General features: G+C 56.3%; 9 protein-coding genes across 9 annotated transcripts in view; 5 read left to right on the plus strand and 4 right to left on the minus strand.

The window, feature by feature from the left end:
• Nucleotides 1-156: 156 nt before the first annotated feature.
• GUITHDRAFT_145955 (hypothetical protein) lies at nt 157-8,508 on the minus strand (the record flags this gene model as incomplete). The annotated part of the gene is made up of 6 exons (XM_005823056.1): nt 157-972; nt 1,018-3,782; nt 3,815-6,361; nt 6,545-7,398; nt 7,458-7,642; nt 7,954-8,508. 6 exons carry the CDS (start codon nt 8,506-8,508, stop codon nt 157-159), a joined length of 7,722 nt encoding a protein of 2,573 aa, XP_005823113.1.
• A 171-nt stretch (nt 8,509-8,679) lies between these two features.
• On the plus strand, nt 8,680-10,002 carry GUITHDRAFT_145956 (hypothetical protein; the record flags this gene model as incomplete). Its single annotated transcript, XM_005823057.1, has 1 exon — nt 8,680-10,002. One exon carries the CDS (start codon nt 8,680-8,682, stop codon nt 10,000-10,002), a length of 1,323 nt encoding a protein of 440 aa, XP_005823114.1.
• A 131-nt stretch (nt 10,003-10,133) lies between these two features.
• On the plus strand, nt 10,134-11,771 carry GUITHDRAFT_117643 (hypothetical protein; the record flags this gene model as incomplete). The annotated part of the gene is made up of 1 exon (XM_005823058.1): nt 10,134-11,771. The coding sequence occupies one exon, from the start codon at nt 10,134-10,136 to the stop codon at nt 11,769-11,771; it is 1,638 nt and encodes a 545-aa protein (XP_005823115.1).
• A 215-nt stretch (nt 11,772-11,986) lies between these two features.
• Nucleotides 11,987-12,856, plus strand: GUITHDRAFT_117644 (hypothetical protein; the record flags this gene model as incomplete). Its single annotated transcript, XM_005823059.1, has 1 exon — nt 11,987-12,856. One exon carries the CDS (start codon nt 11,987-11,989, stop codon nt 12,854-12,856), a length of 870 nt encoding a protein of 289 aa, XP_005823116.1.
• A 19-nt stretch (nt 12,857-12,875) lies between these two features.
• On the minus strand, nt 12,876-13,578 carry GUITHDRAFT_117645 (hypothetical protein; the record flags this gene model as incomplete). The annotated part of the gene is made up of 2 exons (XM_005823060.1): nt 12,876-13,178; nt 13,234-13,578. 2 exons carry the CDS (start codon nt 13,576-13,578, stop codon nt 12,876-12,878), a joined length of 648 nt encoding a protein of 215 aa, XP_005823117.1.
• A 138-nt stretch (nt 13,579-13,716) lies between these two features.
• On the plus strand, nt 13,717-14,847 carry GUITHDRAFT_117646 (hypothetical protein; the record flags this gene model as incomplete). The annotated part of the gene is made up of 1 exon (XM_005823061.1): nt 13,717-14,847. One exon carries the CDS (start codon nt 13,717-13,719, stop codon nt 14,845-14,847), a length of 1,131 nt encoding a protein of 376 aa, XP_005823118.1.
• An 82-nt stretch (nt 14,848-14,929) lies between these two features.
• GUITHDRAFT_117647 (hypothetical protein) lies at nt 14,930-15,706 on the plus strand (the record flags this gene model as incomplete). Its single annotated transcript, XM_005823062.1, has 1 exon — nt 14,930-15,706. The coding sequence occupies one exon, from the start codon at nt 14,930-14,932 to the stop codon at nt 15,704-15,706; it is 777 nt and encodes a 258-aa protein (XP_005823119.1).
• A 72-nt stretch (nt 15,707-15,778) lies between these two features.
• Nucleotides 15,779-17,488, minus strand: GUITHDRAFT_117648 (hypothetical protein; the record flags this gene model as incomplete). Its single annotated transcript, XM_005823063.1, has 1 exon — nt 15,779-17,488. The coding sequence occupies one exon, from the start codon at nt 17,486-17,488 to the stop codon at nt 15,779-15,781; it is 1,710 nt and encodes a 569-aa protein (XP_005823120.1).
• A 1,208-nt stretch (nt 17,489-18,696) lies between these two features.
• Nucleotides 18,697-18,830, minus strand: part of GUITHDRAFT_117649 (hypothetical protein) — a gene marked incomplete at both ends in the record, with an annotated part of 1,218 nt that continues 1,084 nt past the window's right edge. The window contains one exon of the mRNA XM_005823064.1: nt 18,697-18,741. Coding sequence (XP_005823121.1) covers nt 18,697-18,741 — 45 coding nt within the window. The remainder of the gene's footprint in view (nt 18,742-18,830) is intronic.

The following is an 18,830-nucleotide window of genomic DNA, read 5'->3' on the forward strand; positions in this document are numbered from 1 at the left end:
GACGAGCCTCAGTGTCTGGTAGCACACCATCAGCGCTACTGAGCCCATGACGGCAAGCACCATCGGGGCGACGTAGGCCAGGACAGGGATCATTCTTCCTACTGTTTCTTTTTTTTTATTAAAATTGAGAGTGTGTTTCTTATACTTCCGCGTGTTTCAGACATGCCTTGCCATGCCTTTCCCTCCCATCACAGGCTTCCCCGTGGGAATATCCTGGTCCTTCACGACGTACTCCACTATGTGTGCGTACTGCTTTGGGCATAGTTTCACGTACGCGTGCGCCGCGGTGAAATCGGTGTAGATGACGATGTTGTTGAGTGAGATGAGGAGGTAGACGATATACTCGAGTATAATCACGTTGCTCATACAGGGGTCTGCCATGTTGTTGAAGGCGATGTAGACGATCCCAAAGGCGGCGAAGAAGACAATGCAGAGGCAGGTCAACGCCGCGGTGGCGTAGGCGGTGAATTTCGATATGCTCCCATACTCGAATACCGACAGGCTGTAGTTGAGCTGCGCCCAGATGTAGGTCAATGCCAGGACCCCTGCCCCAAGGAGGTGCACGTCTCCGTGGTCAGAAATGTTGTCGTAGAGCACAACTGCGATGGTGCTTGCGTAGCCGAGGAGGGCCAGCCATGTGACCACCCCGCGGTTCAGGAGGAGGTGGTTGCGGCTGCTGATGATGCCGAGCACTACCCAGGACAAAATGCCGCTGATGACCATGAGGCTCGCCGTGCCCTTGTCCACCGCGAGCTTGTCGCTGATGTAGAAGAGCGACTGGCAGTACGGGGCGTCGAAGTTCCGGATCCCCCCCTTGCTGAACATGAGGTAGAAGAAGACGCTGTACTGCATGACAAAGGCCGCCGCCGCCAGCTGTGTCAAGACGAGCAGCTCCCCGAAGGCCACCTCTGTCCAGAGCCTCCGGAGGTTCTTCTTGGTGACCACCGCCTCGTACTTCATCTTCATGCCTTCCTTGCAATACCTGTTTTATATCCTTCACTTGTAACGACAACACACGAGGGCCATGCCGACGAAGCCAACGAGGCAGGCAAACCCCGCCGCCGCGAGCCCCGTCGCTTCCCGGCTGTAGCCCATCACGTGGGGGCGGTAGGTGTCGTTGAAGGGGTTCTGGATCAGCACGCGGCGGGTGTTGAGCACGATGTCGAGGTAGTCGGCGTAGACCATGCAGGTGAAGCGCTGCTGGATGGGGTCCTGCACCGCGATCCTCCCCGGTGTGCATATCCACGTGCAGCCGGAGGTCCAGATGGCGTACTGCGGAGGGATGGCGTTGGTGCAGGGCTCGCAGAGGAGCTGCGGGCTGAGGTACTGCCCCGGGGGGCACGAGGAGGGCGGCGTCTGGAGCGGTGCCGGGGTTGGGATGATGTCGCTGGCGCGGGTGACGCAGGCCAGCCCCCCCGTGGCGTTCCTCCCGAGCACCGTCCCCACCGCGCACCTCCAGGTGCAGGAGTAGGGCTGGTAGGGTTCACCAGAGGTAAGGTACAGGACGCTGTGGTTCTGCTCGAGGCCGTTGCGGCACAGGGAGCATCCTTCATAGGAATTGCTGGCCTTGCAGTCGTCGAAGTAGGTACCCACCCCGCACACCCTCCTAGGGTCGCAGAAGCCGCAGTAACTTGCGTTGTGCCTGACATAGTCTGGTATGCATTCCACGATGCACTCCGCTAGGAATCTGGCGTGCTGGGGGAGCGGGTTCAGGCACCGGTCGCAGACGCGGTCCGCATAGTCGGAGCAAGGGGCGGCGGTGAAGTATCCAGGGTCACAGGATACCGAACAGGGCCTGCAAGAAGCGTCTGAGGTGGGAGTGCAGGTCTGGATGTAGTTGGAAGAGAGGTTGCATGAGAGAGAGGCTTCGGGGGTGCAGGCTGTGCAATTGGTGAGCGCTGAAGGTGACCAGTACGAGGTGGAGCACTGGTTGGGGCAGGAGTCCGAATCTTCGAAGAGACCCTCCGCGGTATACTCCCTGTGGGGGTCTGCCAAGGAAGTACAGGGGAGGCAGGTGGCTTGCAGGTGGCATCCGGACTGGTACTCACCTGGAAGGCAAGCCTTCCCAGGGCAGTAGATGCAGTTCTGTGGCTTCGAGGCAGTGGGGCTCTTGACGTAATTTACATCGCAAACGTAGGAGCAGCCCGCAGTGTAGGCACCGTTTGATAAAGCCGTTTCCATGCAGGGGTTGCAGACGGTTAGGTTGAAGCGCCTCTCTGAAAACGTCCTATTGTCTGCCCTTGTTTTAGCCTCCCAGAACGGCAGCGTAAAGGCCACCTCGGAAGTTGCCGGGTAGTACCCCGCGTCGCACACGACTGGGCAATCCTCATCCATCCCGGTGGCATACCCCGTGTATCTCCCGTGCTGCAGCCCCACGCAGGCGACGGCCAGCGCGTTCTGGACTTGCGTGCACGATAGTGTACGATGTGGGGTGGAGTTTCGCAGCTCCCATCCCGCGAATGGAAGGGTACGGCACGGCAGGCAGTTGGGCTCCCGGCGGTAGGAGCCCTGCGCGCACTGCGTGATGCAGTTATCCGAGTCGAAGGGTATACCGGGCGTGATGAACTCTTCAAACGTTTCGTAAGCTGCGATCGTAGACCTTTTGGTTGTGCACTCTTGACAGGGAGCTCCGACGACTGCCTGACACTCCGCCCGGTGCTGGCCCACGGTGCAGGACGACGTGGGGCATGCCAGGCACGCGCTGGAGTTGGCCGCGTAGTACCCTTGGAAGCACTCGTACTCGCACACATTGGGGAGCCAGCTGGCGAAGGCGGGAAGGGCCTCCGCGCAGGTCACGCATATCGGGGTCCCGTCCGGGTTGCAGCCTTGGAAGGCCGAGCCGGGAAGGCAGGTGGTGTTGCAGCGCACGCAGCGGTCGTTTGTGAAGAAGTATTCACTGAAGAGGCAGCGGTAGGAGCACGCCATCGGGTGGAGGGTGAGGTGCAGGCTTCCTGTCCCTAGGCCGGGTGGGCCTTCCGTGACGAGGGGGTACTTCGCTGTCCCCCGCCAGCTCAGGTACACCGGGAGCGTGCAGATGTGCCGGAGCGACACGCTGCTAGAGAGGTCCTTGGTGCAGATCGGGACCTTCTCGTCATTGACCTCCATCCACACGGAGAGGCTGCCGGCTATAGCCGCATGGGTGAAGACGAGGTGGAACTGCCGGACCCCGAAGGGGAGGGTGGCGGGGAGTGTGCCTTCGCCGTAGATTTCCTGGAGGTTGGCCTCGTGCGGGAAATTGAGCTGTGCACCGGAACACAGTTCGATGCCGTCTGCTGTATTGCAGGTGGGGGCGCCGTACAGGAAGTTGGGGACCACGCTGAACTCGTCGAGGTAGAGGTCCGTCCAGACGATGGGGGTGAAACCCACCGATAGCACCGCGGAAGATGAGTAGTAATCGAAGCCGGTGAGGATGGCGATGTCCCATATTGCCTGCGATTGAAGGGTGATAGTCAGGGAATTACCGAGTGTGATCCGTGCTTCTGCGTTCTGCGTCGTCTTGTAGTGGAAAGACACGACCCAACCATTGATCTTTCCATCTGCGGAAGACAGGTCTAATGCGCCTATCCTCAGCGTCTTTGTACCTGCGAATAGCTTTAAGAAGAGGACCGTGTCGCCCATTTGGTTGTTGTTCTGCGGTATGGCGTACGCGACCGCGTCCGTCTCCCACTGCGGGGTGCCCGGTTGGACGAAGCGGTTCTCCAAGGGTAGGAGCTGGAGGTTGTCCTGCCAAGTCAGGTCCCCGTCCCAGTAGCAGCGGGTGGGGAAGAGGAACACCTGCGGATCTGCGAGCGAGTTGTAAGAGGCACTCCCGAACCCGTTGATCTGCCCGACAACTTGGTTCCCCTGACGCACAGGGTGTTTTCGTAGGCCACCGCCCGCTTGAGGATCATGAGGTTCTCAAAGCTGCCGATCCGGGAGTTTGAAACCTTGTCAATCCAGTTGGTTTCCATGGAATACGCCCCCGCGCCCACGATGATCCCGTCGATGTTCGTGTGTGTGTTGATGCACTCCTCGCAGTACGCCTTCCGCGGTGGGGAGCAGGGAATGGGGAACGTTACCCCGCTGCAGGTCGGTGCGTCCCCGCAGGGCTCCGTGCAGACTTGTTCGAGAGATATGCCGGTGTAACCCTGCTGGCAGGTGACCTGGCAGGACAGCCTCTCCGTGGCTTTGTAGATGACGGCATTGGGAGAGACGACAGGGAAGCATGTCTGGCAGTGCTGCTGGGGGGTGCAGGCCGCCTGGGTCCCTGCGGATGTGTCGCTGCACTGGCACGATGCCACGTACTCCCCGGCAAGGCAGGTGGAGGCCAGCGAGTAGCAGTCGAAGCAGCTCCCGTACCTTGGAGTCGGGTTGCCCTCCCCGCGGCTGAACCCCTGGCAGTCGTACCTCCCGAAGAGGGCGTACTGCGGGTCGTTGGACAGCTCCGTGCGGAATGCAGTGTTGCACACCTCGAAGGGGAGGGCTGCGCACGACAGGTAGCTGAAGCCCGGCACATCCGACTGGTTCACGAAGAGCAAGCCCTGCCCCACATCCTGTTTCGTGGTGCTATCGAAGCCCAAGGCAACGCAATATTTGCACTCGTCCGTGACAGTGTGGGTGGGGCTCTGCTTCAAGACAGCGCAAACAGGTGAACCGCAGTCCACACAGGTGCTGGTAGGCTCCCGGTCCGGGCACACCTTGTCCCCGCTGTATTTGGTATACGGGGTGACGGAGTTCCAGTACTCGCAGAAGCCACCGCAGGACTGTACACAGTGGACGCTGTCGATGGAGTGGTTCGTCGCTCCGTCGCAGTAGTGGCAGGAAGACTCACCGTAGCCGGAATACTGGTCAAAGGGACAGGGCTTGCAGTAGTCAATCTCCGGGGCACCGTCCTGGTACGTGCCGGGTTCACACGGGACACAGACATACACGACGTTGGTGCCCTGGTCCGGGAGGAGCTGTAGCTTCGTCCCACGTGGACAGTCTTTGCACGCCGTTTGCTGTTGGTTGGGCTCTTGTCCGAGGGGGCAGAACTTACACCCGATGTCGTAGTCCGTGGAGTACGTGTGGGAGGGGCAGCGGGCACACATGTAATACGCGGTCAGCAACTCCCCTTGATACGTCAGGCAGTTCGTCTCCTCTTCCGTCAATGCGTCCTTGCTCTGGTACTTCACGTAGTACCCCGCACGGCAGGCGCACTGTGCAAAGGCGTACCCGCCCGACACGATCGTGGTCATGATGATGCGGTTCACAGTACAGTAGCGTTCGAAGGGGGACATACAATACTCGTGTTCGATCCAGGTCATCGTGGGGGTCATGCCATCCGATTGATACTGCTGCGAGAGCATGGAGGCAGTCTTGGGTGCACATACCGTATCAAAGACGTGGTATGCAGTGGAGTAGATATAACCCCCGTCATTGGCTATTCTGCAGGAGCTTCCTTGCTGGCAGACCTGTGATGTGCCACAATTGGGGACATACTGGTTGTAAACGCCCATAGAGAGGCATGTCTCCGGGCATGGTACACATGTGCCCACACTGAATGCACGTGAAGTGTCGGCGCCATCTACCCCACAGCCTATCTTCACCTCATTCGGATTTGCACAGGCGCAGTCGATGCATTCGATGTCGGACAAACCTCTCGAACAAACGTAGTCTGGATTTCTGTATTGTCCTTCTGGACAGTACTTGTTCGTGGCAGTCGTACAGGATGTACAGGTCCCAGGGTTAAAACCACCACAGTCTTTCAACCATTCCGTAGCAGAACATTTTTGTGCTCGATTGATGCACCAATCGCAGGTCCCTGGCCCGTTTATGCCGCTACATCCGGTGGTATACTGGTTTCCATATCCCTCCTGGTAGCCATTGCATGATGTGCAAGCAGTACATGTCCCGGAGCTGGTTCCCGTGCATCCCGATCTGTATTCGACAACCAGCCCACTCACAGTATCACATACAGGGCAATCATTACACACACGGTTCTGCGTTACTCCACCCTCTTGGCAGTCTCTGAATTGGTATTTCCCTGTCTCACATGCTCCTCGACAATCGGTACACACGCGGTTCTGAGTTACTGCGCCCTCTTGGCAGTCTTTGCTTTGATATGTATCTGCACCACATCCACTCCGACAAGTAGTACATTGACGGTTAGTACTAGCTCCATTAGCTCTACAGGCAGTTGTTTCATATTCATTTGAACTACATTGATAACAAGCAGCGCACGTAGTTTGGTAAATACTAATACAAATCCCTGTTTGATAGTTGTCGCCAGTACAGGTAGTACATGCCCCGCACGCGTTCTGTCCTGAGATTCTATAGTAATTAGCAGCGCATCCACATAATTCCCACAAACCTGATCTACTGATTGATACCACCCCGGTACCTGTACAGCAGCTAGTGAGACAAAAGGTGATTTCCCATTGGTCGACGTTTACAGCGCCACAATACTGAATGCAAGACCACAACACTGAAAGCGACAATAGCGCTGTACATCTCATATTTTTCATATTCAACATACTCTACAAATCTTTAATAACAAACCTAGAAACAAACCAAGCGAACACACAGACCACCACGAAGCTCGCATCCCCCTCGAACGGGAAGAGGAACGACCTCCGAAACCCGACGTAGTGGGTCAAGGCCACGACGGTGGCATCAAAGAGGAGCAGCAGGGTCTCGCACGCCAGTTCGTCGCTCCGGACATCCTTCCCCTCCGCCCATCTCCCGACCTGGAGCTCCAGGAGTTTATAGAAGCTTCTTAGGGTGAGCATGACGAGGAGGATCCCGACGTATGGATTCGCGAGGGTCTTGTACACGCTCTGGGTGAGCAAGAGAAGTATCCCTGTGTTCAGGTTGAAGGTGAGGAAGTGGGCGACGCGGTGCCTTACGTCTGTGGTCAGGACCTTGTAGCTGAGTACAGCGAAGTGTATGGCGATGTAGACGATCATGACGACGGCGTATGCGATCTCCTCGTTGAGGACGAGCTCGCTTCCAGCGAGGGTGTACCCCACGGAGAGTCCCACGGTGGTAGCAACCCCTCCGACCTCCACGGCGCGGGCGGTCCAGCGGAGGTACGATTCCGGGTGTACCGGGGTGGTTGTCTTCTGTTGGTCCTGGAATAACAGATGGGAGAGGTTCTGGGCGGTGCAGCTGACGAGGTAGATGCTGGTGAGGCTGATGACGACGTAGAGCCAGGTCGGGGTGGCCATCCTGCGGTGGTAGGTGCGCTCCCCATCCCAGAGCACATCCAGCCTCTCCCCGATCGCGTCGCAGACGGAGACGTCGTAGACCCCCGCTGGGTTGACAATGATCCTTCCCGTCCCCGCCGAGCTACATCCTACCTCCGCAATCGGGTAGATCTCGGGAGACACGCCTGACACGTTCCCCGAGATGAAGGTCGAGCCGATCGGGAAGAAGCGGCTTCCCCGTCAGTGGTGCACAGGGATGACGGGCCCGGGCGGCACGGGATTGCCTCCCACCCCTCCGTCCGGATCCCGTCGGCTCGGATGAACAGGATTCCCCTCTCGTTGATCCGGACGCCGCGGCTGGAGCGGAGGAGCTGGTGTGTGTCCCCGCCTGTCCACCGGATCAACCTCTGTCCCTCCGCCGTCACTGCCGTCGGCATACCCTGGTCGGAGAGGCTCAAGAAGTACGCGGCTGCTGCCTGGAATGTTCCCAGAAGGGTGAGCGTGGGAAGCATGATGGGACGGTATCCCATGTCCCGTCTCACCGTCCTCCGAATCAAAATAGCCGGGCTGCACCCTTGCTAAATACGTCGCGGAAAGGTACCGCAATGCGTACCTCCAGTGCACCATCCTACTTGGGTCCGGTCGGTAGCCCCGCCCGTCTTATACACCATCGGGCTCAAAAAAGAAGATCTTGCGCCTCGGGCATCATTCTTTGCACGCAGGTCATTGTCCTCCAGAGGATGCGCTTCGTGTTGTTGAGGCGGGGTCCCATGTCAGCATCGCGGACCTTATCGGTGATCTCTGAGATGCACTCCTTTAGTTTGTCGAACATGGTTCGATCACCTATGCTGGTTTTGTAGGCCGTGTGTGTGGACTGATACTTGGAGTGTACTTCATTGAAGACATCATCCAGATCCTTGCAAGTCTGGAGCAGCTGGCCAAACTGGTCAAAGACCTCGTTGATCTGCGCCGTGCCATCGTCATTGTCAACATTGGTGATCCCATCAAAGAAGCTCATCATGATGGGGGCGCAGTTCTGCATGTGAATATCCACGATCTTCATGCAGTCTACCCGGACCTCCAGAGAGTTACGGAAGTTATCACTGTCAATGAGTGTGTAACGCATTGGGAATATCTTTTCCAGCTGCAGGACATTCAATAGTGTCTGGAAGAAACAGATGATATATTCTAGCTTCTTCTTCCTGGTGGACACAGTAGAACTGTACAACAGCTTGATGACAGCTTGATTAAGCTCTTCAATGTTGGATTCAAGCGCATGGAGCTTTTCTAAATCTTCTTTGGGTATCCCTGTCTCATCCTTGATCTTGAGCCACTTGCCCATAATCCTTGCCCTTCTCAACAATACCATCATGTTAAATACACACCATTGTGCAGTGACGATACGGAGAAGATGGTGCGTCGTGATTTTTTGTTTCTTCTCTTTTTTCTTTCTTTTTTTTGGGTCCAGTGGGGACGGGCGTCGCTTGGCACAGTCCAATGCAAAAAAAATCGAATGACGATCAACTCGGAGTGGATCAAGCTGTGGAAGGAGGTGGCGAGGGACGCCTTCAGCAAGGGGCTGCCCTTCTCACCCACCGTGGCCTTCATCGACGGGCAGATCAAGCTGATGAAGCCATCCAGCATCAACACGTGGGAGGGCTTCCTCTCCTGCCAGTTCGTGAGCTGCGTGAGGAGGCACTTCCAGTCCGGTTGCAAGACCGTGGTCCTGGCCTTCGACAACTATGAGCACGTCCCGACTTGCAAGGGCATGACGCAGCACAAGCGCAACCGCAAGGTGTCGAGCTTCAGCTTCGCCAGCGGGGACTGCCTCCCCCCCATCATCCCGGAGGACTGGGAGGGAGCGATCCGGAATCGGCTCTTCAAGTCCCGGGTCATTGACTACATCAAGACGAAGCTCCCGGGGTACTTGACCCTCCAAGCAGACCAGAGGCTCATCATAGACCACAACGAAGCCCCTATCGAACACTTCCCCAACGGGACCTGCCGCCCCTTCCAGCTCACCCACGCGGACCTGAAGGGAGAGAGCGATGTGAAGTTCACCTCCTACACGCACCTTGGGGACATGGTTATCGACGCCATCGACGGCGACTACGTACCCATGGCCCTCGTTCACGTCGAGCGGCTGTGCCGGGGTGGGCTACCGGTGCCCCAGATCGCGGTGTACCGCATCCGGGTGAATGCGAGGGGAGACACTCCCGAGAAGTCAGCCTCGGGCAGGATGGAGCACGAGTACGTCCACATCAACCGGCTGGCGCAGGTCCTCTGCCGCGACGTCGGGCCGCTGACGGGGGGGAGGCCGAACGCGTGCTCCGTGCTGGCGCTCTTCACCATCCTCACCGGCTGCGACTACACGCAGGGCCTGCCCACCGTGGGGCCCGTCCGGGTGTGGGCCAACCGCCGCGCCATCGTCCCGCTCCTTGCCCTGATCCAGGGCACCGAGGACAGCCACGACGACGACGTCTCCGTCATCTCCCTGGCCTCCGCCGTCCTGTATGCACTGGTTTACGAGAAGCGCGTCAGCCTGAGGGTCAACCAGTCCGCCACCCGTGAGGGGGTGGCCAGGGAGCTGCGCCGCGAGGAGGAGGAGCGCATCATCCGCGGGGTCAGGGGCTGCGGGCAGATGAGCGCCGGGACCGTGGCGAAGCTCCCGGACGTCAACTACCTCAGGAGCCACGCGAGCAACGCCCTCTGGACACTCCACTACTGGAACGCCCAGGACCACCACCCGGACCCGTACTCCAAGACCTTCGGGTACAAGCGGATCAAATCCGGCGCGGCGGGATGGGGCGTCAACCGTCCTAGACTGGAGAGGTGAGGTAGGTACATCAAGGGATGCCATGCTGCCTTGATTCTCCATTAAAGATCCCTTCCGTAACCCACTCGTCCTAGCTTCATTGATGCGTAGTATTAAAGAAGACATTGCGGGGCGCGAGAAACGGGGCACGCATGGTGGTGGTGAAGAAGCCCACCTATCCCGGGACGCCCGCTTTCGACGCACCCTATTCACCTTACAATACCTCGAACAAGGCCGATGAAGACGACAAGAACGCGATCGTCCACGTGTTTGCGATAAACCACAGCTGGAAGATCGTGAATGGGTACATCGCCGCGCTCCTATTCGCTGCCACCGTCGCCCTCGCCATCACCTCTCTTATTTTGGACTTTAAGACCCGCGAGTTCCCGACCAGCATCGTCACGCACACCCTGCGCCCCTGGAACGAGTACGGGGGGCTGGAGGATGCACTCAAGGCCATCACCACCGGCTCCACCTCCTCGTCGCGAGTGCAGGCCCTGTGGCACTGGGCCAAGTGCGACCAGTACATCACCGACAAGCACGTCCCGCACCAGCACGACCCTTACACCCTGGCGGGTGTCTCGGTCAACAACTCCGTGTGGGTCCCGGGTGGCTGCAACTGCATCGCGCAGGTGGCCCACGCCCTGGGCAACACCTGGGTGTCGACGCAGACCACATCGCCGACCCTATCTGAGGTGAAGGACATGATCCACTTCTGCGCCTACGAGGGCGACATGCCATACCAGTACGACGTTGTGAAGACGGCGTACCGACCCCTCTACTATTTCTACTATTTCATGTTCGTCGCCACCTCAGCCATCGTCATGGCCAACTTCCTGCACAGCAGCAACTCGGAGACGATCAAGACAATGATTAAAAATAACGTTGATCCCAAGACAGCCCTTGACGAATCCAAGTCCTTGCTCCGGAAACTCGTCTTATACTTCGTCCTCACCTTTATCGTGGTGATCGTCTTCACGGGCCTCTTCCTGGGCATCAAGAACTCCTGCGACCAGGACATCTGCAACTTCGACCCGGTGACCACGCTGTCCCTGATGTCTGTGTTCCTGGTCATCCTGTTTGTCCTCGTCATTCCGTACTTCTACCAGAGCAGCAAGACCCACATCGTCGATGCCCTGCGGATGATGGTGAACGGCGAGCATGACAGTTACACCATTGCGTACAGGGATGCCAATGACGCCACGGTCTACAAGGTCTCGGACTCGCTGAACTCGCAGGCGCAGCTCGAGCAGCTCTGGCTGGACGTGATGCTGGTCCCGGCGATGGTCGCGCTCTCGATCGGGACGGTGCTGACGCGCCAGTGGACCGACAACGGCATCCTGTACTACTACGCCGTGCTCGTCGGTTTCTTCACTGTCGTGAGCATGTCGAACGATTGGATGACGTCGTTCTGGACGCGGTCCTTGAGGCTCTCTGGCGACCTGGGCATGAAGGGATCCGCCGTGTACGACCACTACCAGGGGTACAAGGACATGGTGACGTACGTGCAGCTCTTCATCCTCGTCGCGCTCATCTTCACGGCAGTGCCCACGGAGAGCATCACGGCCTACAGCTACATCCTCTTCTACAACTGGCTGTACTTTGTGTTCGGGCTGTTTGCCGTGTACATGCTCCCCGATTTCATCAATGACAGGGCAGCGCTCAACATCCACACGGTCACGGCGATGAAGCAGACGGCTGTGCTCCTGCTCGTCTTCACCCTCGTGATCACCCTAAGTGTGACGGAGTGGGTCAAGAAGGACATCTTTGCGTACCAGGGGTTGGTGTAGAATGCGAAAGTTTGTTTAATGAATGTAAGAGAAAGATGGAATTCCGCAACACCCGATCGTACCATTTAAGGACTTGCCTCGCCCCCCTGCGCAGAAGTGCCCGCCCGACCGCCATGGCCCTGCTGGCACCGCAACCTGGGTACTTCTATCAACCGTTCCATGAACGCTACCGCTGTCATTCTACCCTTCCTACCCTTGACTCCCATCTCGAGCTCATGAGCTCTATCTCGTCCAACCCGGAGGTCCTCGACCTCATCGACGACCACCTGCAGGGGCAGCTTTGGGAGGACGTCAAGGAGTTCATCTCCGCAAATCCCGACATCCTGGATAGGTTGGATAGGCATACGCTGGCGGGATTGGTGGATTGGTTAAAGAAGAAAGGGAAGGCAGCTTACGATTATGCAAAGGATAAGGCGACGAAAGCCGCCGATTATATAAGGGAAAAACTTAAGAAGAAGACGAAGGAAGGAGATGAAACTTCCGAGGAAGAATCGGAGGAAAACCAGCCTGCTGCAGCCACTGCAAGCAATCACTTCGGTGCCTCCATCCGTGGCTGCAGGACCGTCTCCCCCGCGGACCTCACCCACCTGAAGCTCACGATCATGCAGGACCCGGATGTCCTCGATGACATGAACGCCCACCTCCGCGACGGCCTGTGGCAGGCGATGAAGGGCGTCATCGCCGCCGACCCCGCGCTGATCCACCACCTGCCGTGCTTCCAGGGTTTCTGGACGAATAAGGATGGAACCGATGGTTGGCTCAAGGGTGCGGGAAAAAAAGTCATGAATGCCGGCAAACATGTGAACAACCTGATCAACAAGGACCCACACGGACTTCGACACATGAGTACAGAGGAGATTCAAAAACTAACTAAAAAAAGAAAAGATGAGGCTGAAGCTAATCATGCGAAGCATGCCGCCAGACGAGAGGCGGAGAGGGCTTTTCAAGACTTAGAAAATTCAAAGAAGTACATGCGCAGCCCCTTCCATCCATACCCCTACGACACCATCGGCATCCGCGTCCCGGTCTACGGCGGGGACGGGAAGCTGAGCTCCTCGATGCTAGACAGATACGCTATGCACTAGACTTGTTAAATAAGTAAAATTAGTTTTGAACGATCTTATCATACAACCGCGTCATGGACCTGACAAACTCCATCCGATCGCGGGTGAGGGTGGGGCACTCGCGGAAGAGGTGCTGGACGACGTGCTCGGCGGTCTCGGCCTCGGATAAGAAAAAGGCGGTGTAGCTAGGCCGGGAGTCGGCAGCAGCGGGGCCGAGGATGCCGTTGATGATGTCGGTGAGGTCGATGAGGTCGGAGGCCTCGGCCTTGCGCTCCAGCCTGACGCGCTTGGAGTAGGACGGCTTCCCGACCCCACAGGGCGCGCCCGACTTGGAGCGCATCACCTGTAGCTCATCGTCACCCGCGCAGATTCTAAATACACCCCTCCCAACGACTCACGGTAAACCGCGTTGCAGTGCGCTTCTTCTCCACGAGGAGCTGCGTGGGGATGCGGAGCTTCAGCCTCCCGTCGGGAAGGCGCTCGACGTTGCGGAAGCCCTTCGTCAGGCGGACGTGCCGGAACATGGCCTTCTGGATCCTGAGGCTCAGGGTGTAGTAACTCTCCCCCATCCGGATCGCCGGGAACTGGTCCTGCAGCCCCCCGCCCGACGGCTGGAACCAGCTGCAGTAGCACTCCCTCCTCACCAGGTGCCGGATCATGTCACGGCAGCACGGGCTCCGCTCATGCTCCCAGGCCTTGCCCGCCACCACCAGCTGGTTGCGGGTGAGGTCGACCTGCTTCATTCCCTCCCCTCCCCCTTCGTCCCCTCCCCCAGCGACCTCCGTGGATTGAGCCTAAAAGGACTTGCTGCACGGTGTCGATGCACCCTGCCGCATATTTAAAGATCATCGCACACGCGTCGGAAAGGGCACGGTTGTACGATGTACCTGTACAACGACGGTCAGAAGATCGACCTGATCTCATACACTGAGCTGGCGAGGAAAAACCCGGCCATCAAAGACCAACTGAACAAATACATTGGTGAAAAAAGTCAAATAAGCAAAAGATTCAAGAAAGAAATATCAGACAAGAAAAATGAGATATTGCAAGCGATGAGTGAAAATCAAACAACAAATGCGAAGGAAAACGAGCTGAAAATACTAATGGATGATCAAAGGAAAAAGGTAAACCAGGGTTACATGGATATCGTAATTTCCGATAGTCAAAGAAGAGCAACGATTGATCTTCTACCTAGTGGATTTTTAAATCACAGTCCTCTATGGGACGACAATTCAGAATTTTCAATCATCACAGTTCTGAAGATACAACCATCTATCTTCCTTGGAAAGGTCCGCACACCCTTCGACCCCAACCAGACACTGATCCAACTTAACAAGAGGCTGGTCAACCTCAAGATCACAGACAAGAACATTGAGCAAACAATCAAAACCATTAATAACTTAAGTGGATCATCGAATCCTGATGTGCCAATGGCACCAGCAGGAGGCAGTCAGTTCAGCATGATTGGTTCTGCATTTTCCGCCCCACTCGACTTGGACTCGATCAACGTCCAGGCCTACCTTGGAGCCAAGTTAGAGACCAAGACACCCGAAAAGAGGGAAGAGATCAAAACATTGCTTAAAATGACAGAGAAATACAACGAAATCAAGGAGCGTATGATCAAAAAAACGATTACCATGCTAGAGAATGCATATGAAACTACTATAACCCCAACCACGAAGAAAATGATAGCTTTGATCAAAGGTCTACTTCTATTCAATAAGACCATCCGTGTCCGTGGCAATACAAACACATCCCTTGCCAAGGCACTGAAGGCAGCCGCGAAGAACCCGACCGGGGAGAAGAAGGAGAAGAAACAAGCCAATACAGCAAACACCCCGTCGCACAAGCTCGCCAAAGAGCGCGGTGTAATACCCCCGGGCAGTAACAAAACAAAGAAGGGGAAAGGGAAGGGGAAAGGGAAAGGGAATGGAAACGGTAAGGGAAAAGGGAAAGGGAATGGAAAGGGAAAAGGGAAAGGGAATCAGAGAGGTCAGGCAGCCAAGAAATAATGGGAAGAATGGCACGCCCACTCTTTTGGTCCGTATTTAAAGCCATGGGGAGCGGTATCGGAAGAGCTGGGAGTGACAAGCCATGCCCACCTACTCCAAGCAAGATGGCAAGATCTACAAAGGCAGCTGGAACAAGGAGAACATGCATTACCAGACCTTCAAGAAGGCCCTGGCGGACCACCAAATCGACCACCCCAAGATCATCTTCAAGGCAGACGGGTCGGTGATGGCCCAGGAGCTCGACGCATTGCCTATCTGGAGGAGTGACCGGGTCGATGTCCTGGCAAACATTCACGACGGTGACTACCTGTACCTCCACATGGTGAACATCAACAACATGAACGCCGACAAGAAGTACGTCCACTTCTACATCCTGAAGAGCAACGCGGAGGTGGAGCTCGGCAAGGCCGGCATCACCGAGGAGCAGAAGGCCATATGGACCAAGCGTAAAGCATACGACGAGAGGATGATGAACGAGGCCAAGGCACTCGCCATGCAAGGCAAGCTTGTAAAGTGGCAGACAAGATTGTACAGCAAGCCCATCGAAGCCAAAGATATACAGGAAGGTGACTTTGATGAAGTTTCCATGTGGAATCCAGCCACGGGCATGCCAACGCGCTACAACCTGGATTATTGGATCATACTCTGCAACGAGAACAAAGCCAAGAAGCTGCCCACACCCAAGCTCAAGCAGCTCAAGCAAGAGAAGAAGGCAGAGGGGGCCATGAACGCCAACCCACAAGCCATGGTGACGGGAGCGTCGCAGTTCAACGGCGGCATGGACTCGGACTCGGAGCTTTCGGAGGACGACGACATCTCGGGCGCGCTGAACTCGGCGGCCCGCAACCTCTACATGTAGATTCCCATATCATATTATCATCATAAACGTTACGAATTTTACTCTCATGTTAGTTTAGAAAGACTTAGAAACTCAGAACGAGTCGGCGTCCTCCACGCTGGGCGCGGCCCTCTTGCGGCAGGTCTTGGCCTCCTGGGCGGCGTTCCCCATCCCGGGGACGGAGGGGGCGCGGGAGGAGGAGAGGTTGAGCTGCATGCAGAGGTAGTTGGGGACGGCCTGCATGTCGAGGTCCACGGCGTAGCCCTCCGGGTTGAGCTTGGGTCCGAGGTCGATGTGGACGCGGCAGCACTTGGGGACGGGGTAGGACGCGTGGTAGGGCTGCCAGTCCATGGACACCGATGGGTCGACCGGGAGCTCCTTGGAAGGGTCCGACAGGATGCGGAGGTCGAGCCGGACGATGATCTCCCGCTTGAGCTCCTTGCCGTCCTCCTCGAAGTTGAAGAAGCGGTGGGTCTCGTGGACGAGGCAGCGCCGCACCGCGTCGAAGCTGATCTTGGCGTTGCCGTCCTTGCGGATCACGACGGTGCTGTCCCGGGTCTGGGGGGCGTGGAGGAGGAAGCGGAGCACGTCGTCGTCCGTGCCGGCAGAGACGTCGATGCCGAGCAGACGGAGGAAGTCGATGATAGGGGCGGCGCGGTAAACGAGCCTTTTCTTCCACGTGTCTTCATCAACCTTGTAGGAGACCCAGGATTTGACGACCATCAGTTGCAGGCAACCGCAACTCGCGGCGACCTCGAGCAGCTGGCACGCGCGCTTCACGGTGGAGCAGTTCGTGTACCGCATCAGCGTGGGGCCGTCGATGCGCACCTCGTCGATCATGGACTTGCCCATCTCAAAGTCGAGGCAGGCGTTCGAGATCGTGACGCCGGCGCCGTCCTCATCGACTGAGGCCCGGAGGAGACAAGAGACGCTCCTCAGGAGCATCACCTCCCCGCCGTTGCTGAAGAGGTAGTTGGAGCAGGGGCGGCAGCCCTCGGGGGCGTAGGTCTTGCACACCTCCGTGATGGTCTTCTGCTCCTCGAAGGTGGCGGGGAAATCACCCATCGCGGGTACGAAGGAGTACAGCGTGAGCGGGATGATCTCGATGCTCTTGATCGTGACCACGTCCCCCGGAGTGTCGACCTTCGTCGCATTGTTCGGCTTGAGAAAGAGCTTGACGAGCGTGAAGGGGTGGATGGTGTCCACATCCGGGAACAGCGCCCTCTGCCCGGTCTTCTTGTTCTGCTTCTCGAACTCGAAGGTCTTTGTCGTCGTCGAGAGCCGCAGGGTGCAGCCCGACTGGACCAGGGTAGCGACGTCCTTCCTTACGGCGCCCTTGTACTGCTGGTTGCTCTCGTGCTTGTCGAAGGAGTAGATCATCAGGCCGCGCCTCCCGTCCGCATCGACATGGATCTCACTCAGGAACTCGGCGTTCTTGAGCGGCTTGTCCTCCAGCGGCGCCTTGCCCCAGCCCGCGGAGAAGGGCGCCAGCACCACAAAGTGGCTCGGCAACGACCTGGAATCGCCGCCCGACATCGTCTTCGCCTGGTTGAACACCCCCAGGCGGCAGTACACCGGGTCCACCACCATCGCGATCACCGTGGGGAGGTTCTCGTGGCGGTCCTCCGGGGAGGGGAGCACCAGCCCCTCCAGCCACAGGTTGCTGGGGTGGAGGAGCGGCTCGGGGACCAGGAGCTCCGTGTTGACGGTGGCTCCTGGGATGGATCCTGGGGTAGCTTCTACAACATCCTCAACCTCCATGGAGGCATCGGACTCGGGGCGGTTGCTCTTGTTAATCGGCATGCTGCTCTCGCGTGGCGGGAATAGTCTTGGACGGGCGGTGGCGGGACGGGCTACTTGGAGGGAAAACCTTTTTTTTTGGTATTAAAAAAAAGAAAAAAAAACACGGGGAAAAAAAGAACTAGGGGCAGGCTTCACTCCCCACAAAGCATGGTGATGGAGCAAGAGAAGAAGAAGAAGCGAATCCGTTCCCTCGCTCTCTCCATCGAGCTCATCAAGAACAACACAACCTACACACGCGCCGACGGGATCCAGCAGAGCTTCAACTACCGGGAGTCCGTCAACTCCCCCTCGGGGTCTTTCTTGGGAGTCACGCAAACCAATGACCCGAGATCGTAATTGAAGGATCAAGCTTCGTTTTAGGTCTTGTCTGGTTGTTTAAGAGCGAACATCATGATGAAATGAAAATGATCTCCTGAAGTATGCTGCTGTATGTTATCCAAAAAGTTGCTGTAATTAAATTTCATTCCGAATCTTTTGTTGATCTCTTTTTCCATATCTTTCATTCCACGTATTATTTTATCGAGATGAGACAATCTGTAATTCATTATCATATATGGGTCATCCAATGAATGGATATACAACAAAGCACCTATATGATTCTCTATGCCGATTGAAGTTACGTTCAATATATCATTCTTTCGTTTCTGTACGATATCAAAAAGTTTTCCACGTTCGTTTAATTCTTCGTAATAAGCATACAAGGATTTAGTCAAATAACTAAGGGTTCGATTCAATGATCCATTTGTAACGAAATTCGCATTTCTGAATTTAACTATTTTATCAATGATCGCATCAAGATTATTCGCATACTGTTCAATGGTCATAATGTTATTGTCCAGATTCTCAATGATTGAATCTAAAGCTTGATTTATCTTTAATAGATCCACTTGCAAAATTTGTTTTAGATCATCTTGCATTTCTTTCATCATTTTCTGGTACAGATCATGAGCAGTGTCCAACTTTGCATAGATGTCATCCTCGCTGAGCATCATTCCCATGTGCCTGTTGCATTCCCCGTATTTCATATATATCCAAACACACTCACACACACACTCACAAACAGTTTTATATAGGGATACACATGGGGCGAGCGCCCGGTGGAGGACAGCATGATTGTGAATACAGATATGATGAACCAGTACCCCTACAATTAACTATATACGAGGGTGGGTTATTCTGTGGTACTAAATTGAGTGATTTTATAATTATTAATAGAGTCCAGGCCCCAGGGAAGGCCCCCCCCCGGCCAGAATCTGAAAACCGTTAAACCGTTAAACCGTTGAAAACCGTTAAAATTTATATTTTGCATATATTTGTGGCTTTTTGATCATTCCATATCCGA

Source organism: Guillardia theta (assembly GCF_000315625.1).
Source record: "Guillardia theta CCMP2712 unplaced genomic scaffold GUITHscaffold_114, whole genome shotgun sequence".
Taxonomy (NCBI): domain Eukaryota; class Cryptophyceae; order Pyrenomonadales; family Geminigeraceae; genus Guillardia; species Guillardia theta.